The 12,968-nt window shown below is 33.5% G+C and overlaps 1 protein-coding gene across 2 annotated transcripts in view; it reads left to right on the forward strand.

Moving 5' to 3' along the window:
- The window catches only part of PMS1 (PMS1 homolog 1, mismatch repair system component), an 88,667-nt gene that overhangs the window by 22,414 nt on the left and 53,285 nt on the right, over positions 1-12,968 (forward strand). For both annotated transcript variants that reach the window (XM_053665165.1, XM_037162970.2), the window contains exons 4-5: positions 3,864-3,966; positions 9,244-9,407. In XM_053665165.1, the coding sequence (XP_053521140.1) occupies positions 3,864-3,966; positions 9,244-9,407 (267 nt within the window). The remainder of the gene's footprint in view (positions 1-3,863; positions 3,967-9,243; positions 9,408-12,968) is intronic.

Consider the following 12,968-nt stretch of genomic DNA (forward strand, 5'->3'; position numbering starts at 1 on the left):
GAGAGTTTTTTCTTTTTTAATTTATAAAGTGAGGATAATGATTTTAAGGTCAAAGAAAATAACACATATTCGAGTGTCTTGAATATTGTCATGTGCCATACAGTGAAAGCTATTTTTACTTTGGGGTTGAAGATGGAAAGTTGTATGCAGTTGTATCATATAGGTGGTGATATCATCAGCCTTGGTCATCACCTTGTTGGCAAGCAGTAGTTCACCTCAATTGTCAAAGTTTATACAAGCTCTTCAATATTTGGGGGAAATCCTTTTAAATTTTTACAGCCATTTTTAGGTAAATTTCTTCTAATTTTCACCAAAGGTCTTTATTGTGTTTCATAAGACTGTGGTTTTTTTGGTTTTCCTTTAGAAGAATTAGAATTTCCAGCCATCCTCTGTGTAATACTCCTGTTTATTGATTTATTCATCTAACATTTCTAGCAGTGGTTACAGTGCACTGGGTATTCTGATCTGTCAGAATACCCAGTACTTAATTGTGTGATGAGCTAATAAGGGATCTGTATGTTTGTTATTGTTTTACATTACATTATACCTCCTTGGCTTCAAGGGGGTAGAATGAAAAGCTGAGTCATTCTGTTTTGAAGGTGAAGTTGAGACTCCCTTTCCCTTCTTAGTGGTCCCACTTAGCTGTAAAAGGGTTGGAGGAAGCCCCTAGTATAATTCTGATGGCTCCTGCCTCTTGCCGCACAGTGTAGAGTACTTTCTATGTCTTTTAGAGCCACGAGAGTAGAGCTTCAGTTAGAATAAGCACAGGAACTTTGGAAGATTCTGCTTCCTAAATACAACCTCCTCACTAGCAAGAGAACTCTGTTGAAGAGGGAAAAAGAGCCAAGATCTCTGTGTTGCTGGTTTCCCCCAGTGGAGTATCAGGGAGAAGGTTCTGATGTCACAGTGCTTATATTAGTGTACAGCTACGCACAGGCAGGCAGGCATACTTACACACAGTAAGAAAAAGATATTTCAGTCATCCAGGCAAATTCCATATTTCACTTGAATCAGGAGAACCATTTATTTACTTTAGTTTTCAGACTCATGTTTGTTTGAGCCATTCTTCCAAAAGTCAGTAAAAACAAACAAAAACAAAACTGTAACATAATTATCTAAAATGAATTTTTGTCAAGGGAGGACTTTTTGTATGAATTACCAGGATATATCCTAAGTTTATAATTTACTTTTTATCTAAAACATTTAGAAAAATGTGCTTATCTCAACTTCAAATGCTTTTGTGTAACTTGTTTTGTAATAGTAGTATAATTTCTTGAAACTCAGTAACTGAACCATTTTTAGTAAGTGAGAGCTAATGACTGAGGACTCTAAGGTCCTCTGAGAAATTCTAAAACTTCTTTTAAAATAAACCTCTTTCAAAATTCTTTAAATAAATTTTCTTATTTCTTTTATTAACACCACTAGATTCATTCACTGCCACAATTCCTCAATGTCTCCATTAAGAGGCATCGGTAATAATATGTAATATTAGAGATACTTCTGAGGTGGAGTTACTGCAAGTTCATGTGCTAGCTGCTGGACTGCTTACAGATTCTGAACCTGTGCCTGGTCCAAAAAAAGGTTTCCTGCCTTGGACACAGGGTCATATGATGAAATAGACTCTTGAAATACAATTCCTTCCTCTGAGGAACACACTGTATTTCATGAATTTATGAAACATGCTTATGTGTTGTATGCTTCACTGACTTTAGTAGTGAATTGCAAAGCATTTCCTGTCTAAATAAATTTTCATAGTACTCTACACATTCTAATTTTAAAAAGTTTAATGTTAGAAAATAATATTGTGTTATATTTTTATTTAACATAAATGTTACATTATGACTTATAAGTTCTGTTTTGCTTTTTAGTAATTCAATTTATTCATCTAGGCCTGAGTATATTTCCTGCTCACTAATATTTTTAAAGTATGAACAAGTTAATATATGTAAAGTGTTTTGATGTAGTTAAAGCAAAACCCGTGTAATCCTATAGAGTATTAGCATCATCTTTATCTTATCATCACCCTCCCCTTAACGATGATAGTGTAATTTATTCAGAACCATCTAGCAAGCCACTGGCAGAGTTAGTGCTAGAACTCAGAGTTCCAGGGCTGCCTTTGCTCAGTGACACCAACTTTAGGTCAGGTGGCTAGCTCTTTAGAGAATAGAAATAGAATTCAGTTGACGTTGGCATTTTGGAGAAGTGGTTGGTTAAATGTAGAATTGTTTTTAAAGGGATAATCATAAAGTGATTAGAGACTAAGAAAATTTCTAGCAATCTGTTTTCTTTATTTTGACAGACTTTACTAGAAGAAATCACTTTAGACACAGTGGAGTTGTGATGTAGCAGAGAAGATTAATTACCAGGAAAAAAATTGAATTATACAGTTTCGAAACATGGATTATATTTTTGGAAGAAGTAAAATAATTACTTACAATTATTAGAGAACAGTTATTGCAAAAATAGCAGCTTGAAGTAGTGCCCCTAGTATGGATTTTGTGGATATCACCCTCAGAGAAAATCTAATAAACTATATTAGTACTGTCCTCTAGAGAAGCCATATGTTTTCCTGGTAACTTTGCAGTTGCCTGCATGGTACCAACATGTTCCACAGAGCCATATGGCTTACAGTAAATCGGTGCATGGTTAGGACAGGGTGACAGAACCATGGTTAGGACAGGGTGACAGAACCATCAGATGTAGACTCAACTGGACCCAGTTAAGTTCTAGCAGTGGAGCAGGATCTTTGCAGCTTCTTTCTAAATTATATAGATATTTTTAAAAGATTTTATTTACTTGTTTTTAGAGAGAGGGGAAGGGAGGGAGAAAGAAAGGAAGAGAAACATTGATTAGTTGCCTTTCATACCTAACTTGCAATCCAGGCTTGAGACCTGACTGGGACTTGAACTGTCAACCTTTCATTTTGCAGGATGATGCTCAACCACCTAAGTCACACCGTTCAGGGCCGTATAGATTTAAGATATAAGATAATCAGCCGTACTCAGACTAAGGATGACTAAGAAAGATTGCTTCCAATTTGAGGTCATCATTGTTCACCAGCAGTGTGAGGAGGCTACTCTTTTCTGAATCCACCCTGCTCTCCTTGCCAGCATCCCCACTCCCTCCCTGCCTATGGTATTTTCTGGCGAGGTTATGGTTTACTGTTGTTATACTCTCCTACAAATCTCAGGATACATGTAAGCAGAAAGCTGGGGGAGAATGCAGATCTTCATAAGTTTATATTTCTGTGACTCTAAAAATCTTAGGAAATGCTTTGTTGTGAATAAAATTCTTATATGTTTCAATGCTAAAGTTTTTTAATTAATAAAAATTTTACATTTAAACAATTAATTGAAAGGTTGGGTTTAAGAAAAATATGAGCGTGCATATGTATGTGTTGATTTGTATGTTTTTATTCCTTTGAGCCACTAACTTGAAATACAGAGATGTAGTTTTATACAAATTATAAAAGGAGGGAATGATCACTTTGAAAAGGGATTATTTACTTTACTAATAAGTTTATGCAAATAGTCTGTTAAAAAGCAAATTAATGCATTTGAGGTATTTGCTTTTACAAATGAGTCACACAGTATATATAATAAAAATAGCCATTTCAGGTGTACTGGTTTATAGATGAGTATTTTAATTAGAGTAAAGTATTTAAAAATCAGTAATTTAACCTAAAAATATATTGCTTCTTACTGTAACTTGAAGCAATATTACAAAAAAGTGGTCATAAGAATTTATTAACTGAAACTCTTCAATATTAAGTAAATATATGGTAACTATTTTAAATCTGGTTTGATAATGAGATCTCTGCAAAAATTATACTTTTATTAGAGGTTTTTTTTTTTAAATTCCAGGTTTTAATTACAACAAGGACAGCTGCTGATAATTTTAGCACCCAGTATGTTTTAGATGGCTGTGGCCACATAGTTTCTCAAAAACCTTCACATCTTGGTCAAGGTAAGAGAGTAGCTTTATAGCATTCTTTGCCTTTTCTGTTCTACTGGTTTATTTTTTAAAATTCTCACTCCTGATATTCAGATGTATTGCTTCGGGCTTGATAATAGCTAGCTAACTTCCAAGTGAACATCCAGCCTGTACTTTAGCCACCAGTCTCCTAAATACTTAGAGTTCGTCTCAAGAGGAACTGTGGAAAGACTTTGGACAACAACGTGGATTTTTACTCTTCTGTAAAAACTGTGAGAGCAGTTATTTTACTCTTGCTGGACTAGTATGTCTTCTTTATGTATGAAGGGATAATACTTTATTGAAATGCCTAGAACATTATTGATTTGGTAATTATGGTAATAAATCCATACCTTCAAGATACTGTGATTAAATAATTTAAAATATATATTTACAGAAAACTTCAAATGTGTGTAAGTCGATTGGATAGTGTACCCATCGCTCAGTTTAAACAATCATTAACCCATTGTTAATATTTCATGTAATACCCTCATCTACTTTCTCCCTTGCCGTATTATTTAAAGCAAATAAATATATTAATTATTGCTATTGGTCATTTAGTTTTTTAGTGTTTTATATGTTTAAGTAATTTTGTTGTATTTTAATTGACATTTTATGTTTCTAAGTACCTCTAATGGGGCGGGAAATCTCTTCAGGCTTGCATTTCACATATCTCCTTTAATCTTCTTTACACTGCTAACTTGTGGTAATAGGGTGTTTAAAGCTGAAAGAATAGTGCCCTGGCTGGTGTAGCTCAGTGGACTGAGTTCAGGCCTGCAAATCAAAGGATCGAGGTTCAATTCCCAGTCAGGACACATGCCTGGGTTGCAGGCCAGTTCCCAGCAGGGGACACATGAGAGGCAACCATACATTGATATTTCTCTTCCTCTCTCCTTCCCTTCCCCTTTAAAGATAAATAAATAAAATCTTTAAAAAAAAAGAATATTAAAGGTCTGACCTCTCTGGAGTTCCATCCAAAAGAATTAGTAGATCTGAAAAGGGACTTGTGTTTTTGTTCTTGTTTGCCCTTCTCCAGTTTGTATTGTAAATTCATTTTTAGTTTTGTGGTGCCTCCCTGTAATTTATCAAAGAAGTACTATATATTTTTATGGTTTCTTCCCTGCAGTTTTAATGTTAAATTATTGGATTTATTTCTCAAACGACCTGTCTTCATTGAAATTTATTTTCTTGTATCTTAACACTGATATCAAATTCTCATTCTTTTTTTATATACCTCCAATTAGTTATTGATTAGTTATTTCCTTTAAGAAATAACATTTTTGTATCCTCATGGGGGAAAGAGTAAATAAAACTCCTAAGAAAACACAATAAAATTTTTTCTAATTCAATTCAAAGAAATGAGCTCATCTAATTACTGATTAATTTGATGTATAATAATGTACATATTTTATTTAAGAATAATGTTGTGATTCTTTTTCTTTTTATATACGGAAGATTGGGACAAAGAGAGGCATTTTAAAATAAGATTCCTCTCCAGAAATGCTCTGACCCCAGTTCTTAGGAGTTCAAATTAGGAAACCATTAGGAGATATTTGAGTGGCTATCAAGTAGAGTACTTTGAGGTAATCTAGTCACCTTATAAAACTTAAATGTATTTATTTTTATCTTAGTAGTAGCCAGTCTAATCTGGATGGCCAGTGAGTGGCTTTGCATCACTTACACTTCTCATGCTTTCTTGTATTCCTCTCCATGAGAACTATGAAATAACAATTCTTAAATATGGAATCCCGATCTTTGCCTGTTTTCTGATTGATTTTTCTTTTAACTTAAGTCTTCTATTCTTAGTAAGTGAGATCAGGTTTGCATATTAAGGGATTTCCATAGTCGATAAATGAACCATACTTTCTTTAGCAGTATTTCTTTCACCTTAAGAAACAGCATACTTGGAAATCCGGTAGTCGCTAAACTAGTAGTAATTGCCTTTCATAGCTCACTTTTTTTTCCTAATTATAGTTAATTGGCTGGGAAAACAACAACAACAAAAAATTAAGCTCTTAGTTTCAGATTGCTCAAGGCGGACATATTATAGAAATCCACAAACACTTTCAAAAGCATTTTACATTTATGTTGCCTTACTGCTGATAGTTTTTGAGTGATTGAATCACGGACTCACATTTCACCACCAGCTGTCATTTAGCTTCCATTTAAATATTTTCTGTGTAAGCTAAAACTACAGTTCAGCCATCTTAATTAATACCTGTGCATTTAGAGTTCTTGTAGATTAAGTTCTGCTGTCGTGTAAATATCCTTACTTAGCAGTTACTCCTCGTATCATCTGATAACATGACACCTGTAGATAGCCTAACTGTAGATGCAGGGACAACTTGCAAGAGAATCTTTTTTAAGCATTGGAAAGTTTATTACTCCTTTAAAAAATTTTTTTTAAATGTCTAAAAATAGTTTACCGGAGATTCCAATTCTGGTATAGGTATTTGTTTTATGGGTTAATTTGGCCATTTAGAATGATTTATGTGTTTAATAGTATGTCATTTAGTAAGTGAGATCACTTTTATTTTAACACATTTAAAAAATAAGAAATATAAAAATAAGTCTTCAGCTTTTAACTTCCTTTACCAAGTACCCTAATATTTGTTTTAGTCATTTATTTCTTGTCATCATTTCTATTCCCTTTACCCTAGATAATCAGTATTAAGCTTTCTAAATTGATTTACCATCCTGGAAAAATTCTTTTAACACCTCCTAGTTCTTCTGCCTTAGGAATTTCTTGGATGTCAAAAGTAGTATATTTAAAGTACTCCGATGAGGCTATTTCCTTTCCCTACCCTGTTATTAGAATAGAGCATCATGTTCTTTGTAAATCCCTGCTTTGTGTGATTGTGCATGTATTGAAAGATTTTTTTAATCTTGAGAATGGAACTTTATTAAATAGTTTAAGGAAACTGATATATTCAAGTAATTATAAGTCTTTACATTAGGAATATAAATAGCTGCCTATGTTAATGGCGTATCATAGGCATCGTGTAAAAATATAATAGGAAGCATATCACAGAACTGCTGTTTAATTCTGATGTTTTTAGAATGTGCTAAAGTTAGAGAGCTGAGCAGTTCTCTTGTAAAATATGATAGTATACCAGAGCTTCTTCCCTATAGGTCAGTATCACTTGGTACTTTTTTTTAAGGCTGAATATTTTATTTGGAATCAGCAAAATTTTCCATCATTAAGTTTTATTTCAACATACAATTCTTGGCTTATTGGTCTCTGAGGATATTTTTAGCTGCTAAAAGCAATTATCAGTTAATATATGGATTATGTATAGTGTGGTCTTTGATATATAACATACTTTAAAAATCAACATATATTTCTTCTTTCATGAACACATTTTATTTTGTGCTGCTGATTTCTCCCTGCCCTCCTGCACACCATCTTTTCACAGCTACAGTGTACACCAGTATATTTGTCACAGGCTAGTAGAGAACTCAGATGAGTGAAGGAACTGACTAGCAGAGGCCACAGATGAGTAAATAGGTAATAATAGTAAAAAGCAGCCACTAGTTGCCAAGAGGAAACTTAGCAAAATTTGCAGAAAAGAACATTTGAGTTTGAAAATGATAGTTCAGAAGAGATGGGATTATGCATTTTCAGCAAGAGAAGACTGATAGATGTAGATATCAAGAGACCTTTGCTCTCTGTGTAGCAAGAAAAACACAATTTTTAAAATTTGTATTTTAAAAAACCCATTGGGGAATTATGTCAGAAAGAAATTTAAGTGAATTAAGTTGAAAAGAAAGATGGCCTCTTCTATGACTAGAGACTGGTGGCCACTTGGCATCCCTGAAAACATTAACTGAACCTGGAGGCATAGCGGGTAAAAGAGCAGACCTGCTATAGGCAAGGGATCTTTTATGGCCCTAGGAGTAACCAGTTGAACTTTTAATAGCCACACATGAGTTGATTTGACAGATTAGAAGATGGGATCCTCAAACACTGCTAGTTCGCCCCAGATGCCAAATCTCAGGACTTTTACTGAGCAAGCAAGTGATGAAGAACGTTGGGACTGAGCTAAAGACAGAAAGAAAGCTCTTAAATTCTTTCAGTGCTGAGGTCCCAAACCCTTCTAGAGGACTAGACCTGTTTCCATATTCACATCTTCAAGATTTTGAAACTGGAAGTAAACTGGAAGTAAGTGAAGAGGCAACTTAGCTCCAACACAGTAAACTCCTGATTATATTGAAAAGATCAGCTCTTCATTCTAGCTGCTTGACAGTCGAAGTGCCTTCTCTGGAGGAAAGTGTTATCAACTTCATTATCTAATGTTCTTTTACATACAATGTCTGGCAAAAATAAGAATATTGAGAGTCATGAAAGAAAGGAAAATGGGATTCATAGTCAAGAGAAAAAATAGTTCTCATACCAAACTCACAGGTCATCCAGATATTTGAAATTAGCAGATAATAACTTTTAGAACAACTGTTATATGATAAACAATTTGGAGGAAAATATGGTCCTGATTTCAAGTTTTTTTTAACAACAGCTAATTATTAACTTGCTAATTATGTAGTATAATTTTTAAAACTTTTAGTTTAAGCTTTTATTCAACATTTAGTTATTCAACTTTTAGTTAAATAAATTCAGTTTAAAAAATTCCGTTTTGAATACTTGTTCAGAAGATGATGGTCATAAATTAAGCCAGGCAATTAGATATTTCAGATAATTTTTTGTGAGCCCTGGCTGATGTGGCTCAGTGGCTGGAATACCAGCCTGTGAACCAAAGGGTCATCAGTTCAATTCCCAGTCAGGGCACATGCCTGGATTGCGGGCCAGGTCCCCTGTAGGAGACGCATGAGACACAATCACACACTGATGTTTTTTTTTAAAAATTTTTTGTGAAATAATTAAGGTTATTATGTATGCTATATAGATGCCTATGTGTTATATTTTAAAGTGTAGAATAAGCATCCCCAGGTAGTTTGAATACCAGCAGAATTTTTAAGATACTACATTCTCTTGAGCCCATGTTTCTCTGCAGTAGTAGAAATAAGATTATTCTTGTTTGTACCATATACAAGAGATCATTCTTAGTAGGTCAGTCCTGTTATAAAGAGAAGACTGTCTTGAGTCTGTCTAGCCCAGGATCAGAATAGCTTGGAAAGTTGAGTCTTTCTTGGGTTGCCAAAGTTGGAAGAGGACTGACCTTCAGTGACAGAGGGGTTAATTACTGGTTGTGGATGGATTTGAAGATCTGGAGTTCCCTCCACATGTAAATATGCTTTCCTCTTATTTGTCAATAGGTACAACTGTAACTGCTTTAAGATTGTTTAAGAATCTACCTGTAAGAAGGCAATTTTACTCAACTGCTAAAAAATGTAAAGATGAAATAAAAAAGGTCTTAGATCTCCTCATAAGCTATGCAATACTTAAACCTGACTTAAGGATTCTCTTTATTCATAACAAGGTAAGTGTTATTGTTCTTCTATAAGATTTTTGGGGGGTATATGTAATAAAGGGACAGTGTATTTTTATCTAAATCAGTTAGATATATAATCTTCAAAATTTTTCCTGCATTTGTTTAGTTTAATCTTAGTAAATAAAGACTCTTTACCTAATATTTATATACAATCTGACTGAATCTATAGTTCTTGATTTCTAAGATCTGCATTCCACCAACAAACTCTTCCATCCAGGAAATATTTGTTGTTTTTTTTTAAAGATTTTATTTATTTATCTTTAGAGGGGAAGGGAAGGAGAGAGGGAGAGAAACATCAATGTATGGTTGCCTTTCGTGCATCCTCTGCTGGGAACTGGCCTGCAGGGAACCGGCCTGCAACCCAGACATGTGCCCTGACTGGGAATCAAACTGCGATTGATTCCCAGTCCCACGCAGGCCCGCGTTCAATCCACTGAGCTACACCAGCCAGGGCCATCCAAGAAATATTTGAGTGCTTCATAAATATAAAAACAAAGATTTGTTCTTTTCCTCTAAGAGTTCACACTTAAGGGACATTTTTAATCCTCTATTCTATACTGTTTCTTGTTTGAAAGAGTTTGTATTTTAAAGGAATCACTACCCTATTTTTCCTATTTTTCAAAGCAGGGCTGTTGAGGAACTCTTGTTGATTAATGAATCTCAGAGGAAAGAAAGGTTTACATAATTTCTGATTGTTTTTCATAAAATTCTACATGTGTTCTTGAAATAATTAACAGAAGATCAGAACCATAGCAGAAGTGTGAAAGTCTGATGGGTAGTAAGGAATTAACACTGATTAAGGACCTGCATAATGCCAGGACCTATGTAGGTGCATTAAACACCTATAACCCACAGGAACAATAAGGTATGGTAGACATACCCATTTTGCAATTGTCCTCTGAAATTCACTCAGGGAGGTTCAGTACTTTCTCTGTGTTGCACAGTTAGTAAATTATTGTAATGGGATTTTAAACTAACATGCTTACAGAATTTCAGGTCTTTATTTATTTATGTAGTTCTCTTCCAGGTTTCAGAGCACTTAAAATAACTGTGAATTAGACAGCATTTTTCTATTTGTGTGGGAACTTAAAGTTAGAGTAATGAAAGGAATTGTTCTCCCAGAATAATCAAAGAAATCATTTTATATTTTCTAGTAAGTAAATATAGATAGATAGTGCTTAGGTTAGAACCATTTTCATCCAGTTTTCTCTCTACTCCATATATTTTTACGTGTTATTAAGAAGATTTTGTATTGAACCAGGCTCCTATGAAATATTATGATAAAATCTTTGGTCATAAAAATATTAAAAAGAAAGAAGCATAAAGAATAGTCAACCACCTGTTCCTTCTGGCATAGAGCTCAACCAAATGATACCTTAAGGTCCCTTCCAACTCTACCATGCTATGATTCCTCAAGATGTTGATGGATGGAGGCTCATCCTGCTAATATAAATAACCCTATGACCTCTTGATCCAAAGGACAGTTAGTAACTAAAAGTTCAGTGTACCCTATTAAGAAAAGCTCCAAGACAGAAGAAACAATGATCAGGAAGAGAAAATATATGGAAAAGTAAAATATTAAGATAGGAACTATGTATTTATACAAGTGAGTACAACTAAAGAGAAAAGTTCAGTAAGAGAAAACAATCTAAGAATAAAACAAGATTATTGCTTCATGTAACGGAAATGAATAGTCAAATATGTATATCATATATATAAAGTTTACAATATATTTATATACATACATATATATATACATATATACACACACATATATATGTATATATATATATATATATAGCTCAAAAGATTTGGATAAGTTTTTATTATTTTCCCAGCTATTATAAGATCATCAATATAGGTGTTTTCTTTGGGTAATGGAAAGAAGGATTTTATAATATACTGCATTTTATTATTTTTGGAGGCCAGTGTATCTGAACTTACAGTGTATTGAGCTAACATAAGTTAATGGCCTTCAGTAATTTCAAGTCCTGGAGAGTATTATACCATGAAAGTAATGTAAGATTATCAAAAGCCTTACAGTAAAGTTAGGTATTAGCTATTACTACACAACAAAGTCACAGACTAAAATACATCAAGCAGTCTTATCTTCATTTTTTTCTCAGTACAAATTGCTTTTCTACCTTTTTATTTTTTAATAGTGCTGTTGTGCCTGAAATTTTAAAGTATATTGTTAAACTTCCCAAAATTACATTGCCATATTTTATTAAATCTTTTTGAACAGTGAGTACAGTTCTGGTCTTAGTCTTTTTCTTTTAAACATGCTAACTTTTATCATATTTTATGTGCTTTCTGAAGAATTTTTTTTGCTTAAAATTTAAACATGATAATATTGGCATTTTTTTCTTTTTCTTTTGAAATTTCTTTTGCATTAGCAACAAACAATCGTATTACACATAATATGAGAAGTACTATTGCTATTTTGACATCTTGGATTAGATAGTGTTCCTTCTTTTTATGAAGGTTTAACCTGCCAAGACATTCTTTGAATACTGATAATGTTGATGTTCTTGCCAGTATGGTTATGTTAGAAAGAGGTGTTTTTCTTCTTTCATCATCATGTTCCTTGAAAGCATATTGAATAGTGTGACAGCCAAGGGGAAATAATTTACAAGTGGATTCAGTGGCTTTATTTAAAGTAGATATTATTTGGAGAAATGCTAGAACCATTCCTTCGGATGAGCACTGCAGTTTTCAGCTTTAGTTGTAATAACTGAAATCCTGTGAAGTCCTGTTGCATATATTTTCATTTATAAAGTACTTATTTCCAAAATTAGAAGTTTTTTTCAGTCTGATAATATCTGAAACCAACTTAGTATCCTTACCTGTTTCATAGGTGCATGAGTAAAGTCTATAGATCACGAGTTCAGAACATAATGTTAAATGTATGATTTTGGATAAAAGATACTTGTGGACTTTTGTGAATATTTTCTTTTGCAAAAAATACTGTTTGTAGTTTTAAAAATTGTTTTGAATTGAATTTTTGTCTTAATAAGTAGAAGCCCACTGATACTGCAAAAGCTAAATTGGTTATAATTTATATAAGAAGGTTTTAATTGGTACAAAAGAGAATTGAAGGAATGACTTCCCACATTTCTCACCTCCATGGACATCAGTGCTAAGGCTTATTGGGATTACTTCATATATCTTTGAGGTTTGGAAGAATGGTGACACATCTGTAATGAGCTGTATTTCCATCAGTCTGGGAAGAGGCAGGGCCTTACCCAGTAGCAGAAACTCAGAAAACTGGCAATGGAAATTTGGTAGTGAGTGTAGTGGCTCCCTCTCTTGACATAGGTTTTGAGTGTCTAGGAAGGTACTCTTTTGTAGTGGTGGCCATAGATTTTGGAGGGGGGTGGTAGCCAAGACTGAGAAGGGACACATTTATTGAATTATAAATTAAAGATAAATCAGTGATTGCTTATTATAATCTGTATCCCCTACATTTATGGTATTCTCTTTGCATCTTTTTTATTTTACTCTTCTTTACATCTTTTAGCTTTTATCCCACTATTTTTGAATGTCCCA

The sequence above is a fragment of the Artibeus jamaicensis genome, unplaced genomic scaffold (assembly GCF_021234435.1).
Source record: "Artibeus jamaicensis isolate MK-2021 breed Jamaican fruit bat unplaced genomic scaffold, CSHL_Jam_final contig_391, whole genome shotgun sequence".
Lineage (NCBI taxonomy): Eukaryota > Metazoa > Chordata > Mammalia > Chiroptera > Phyllostomidae > Artibeus > Artibeus jamaicensis.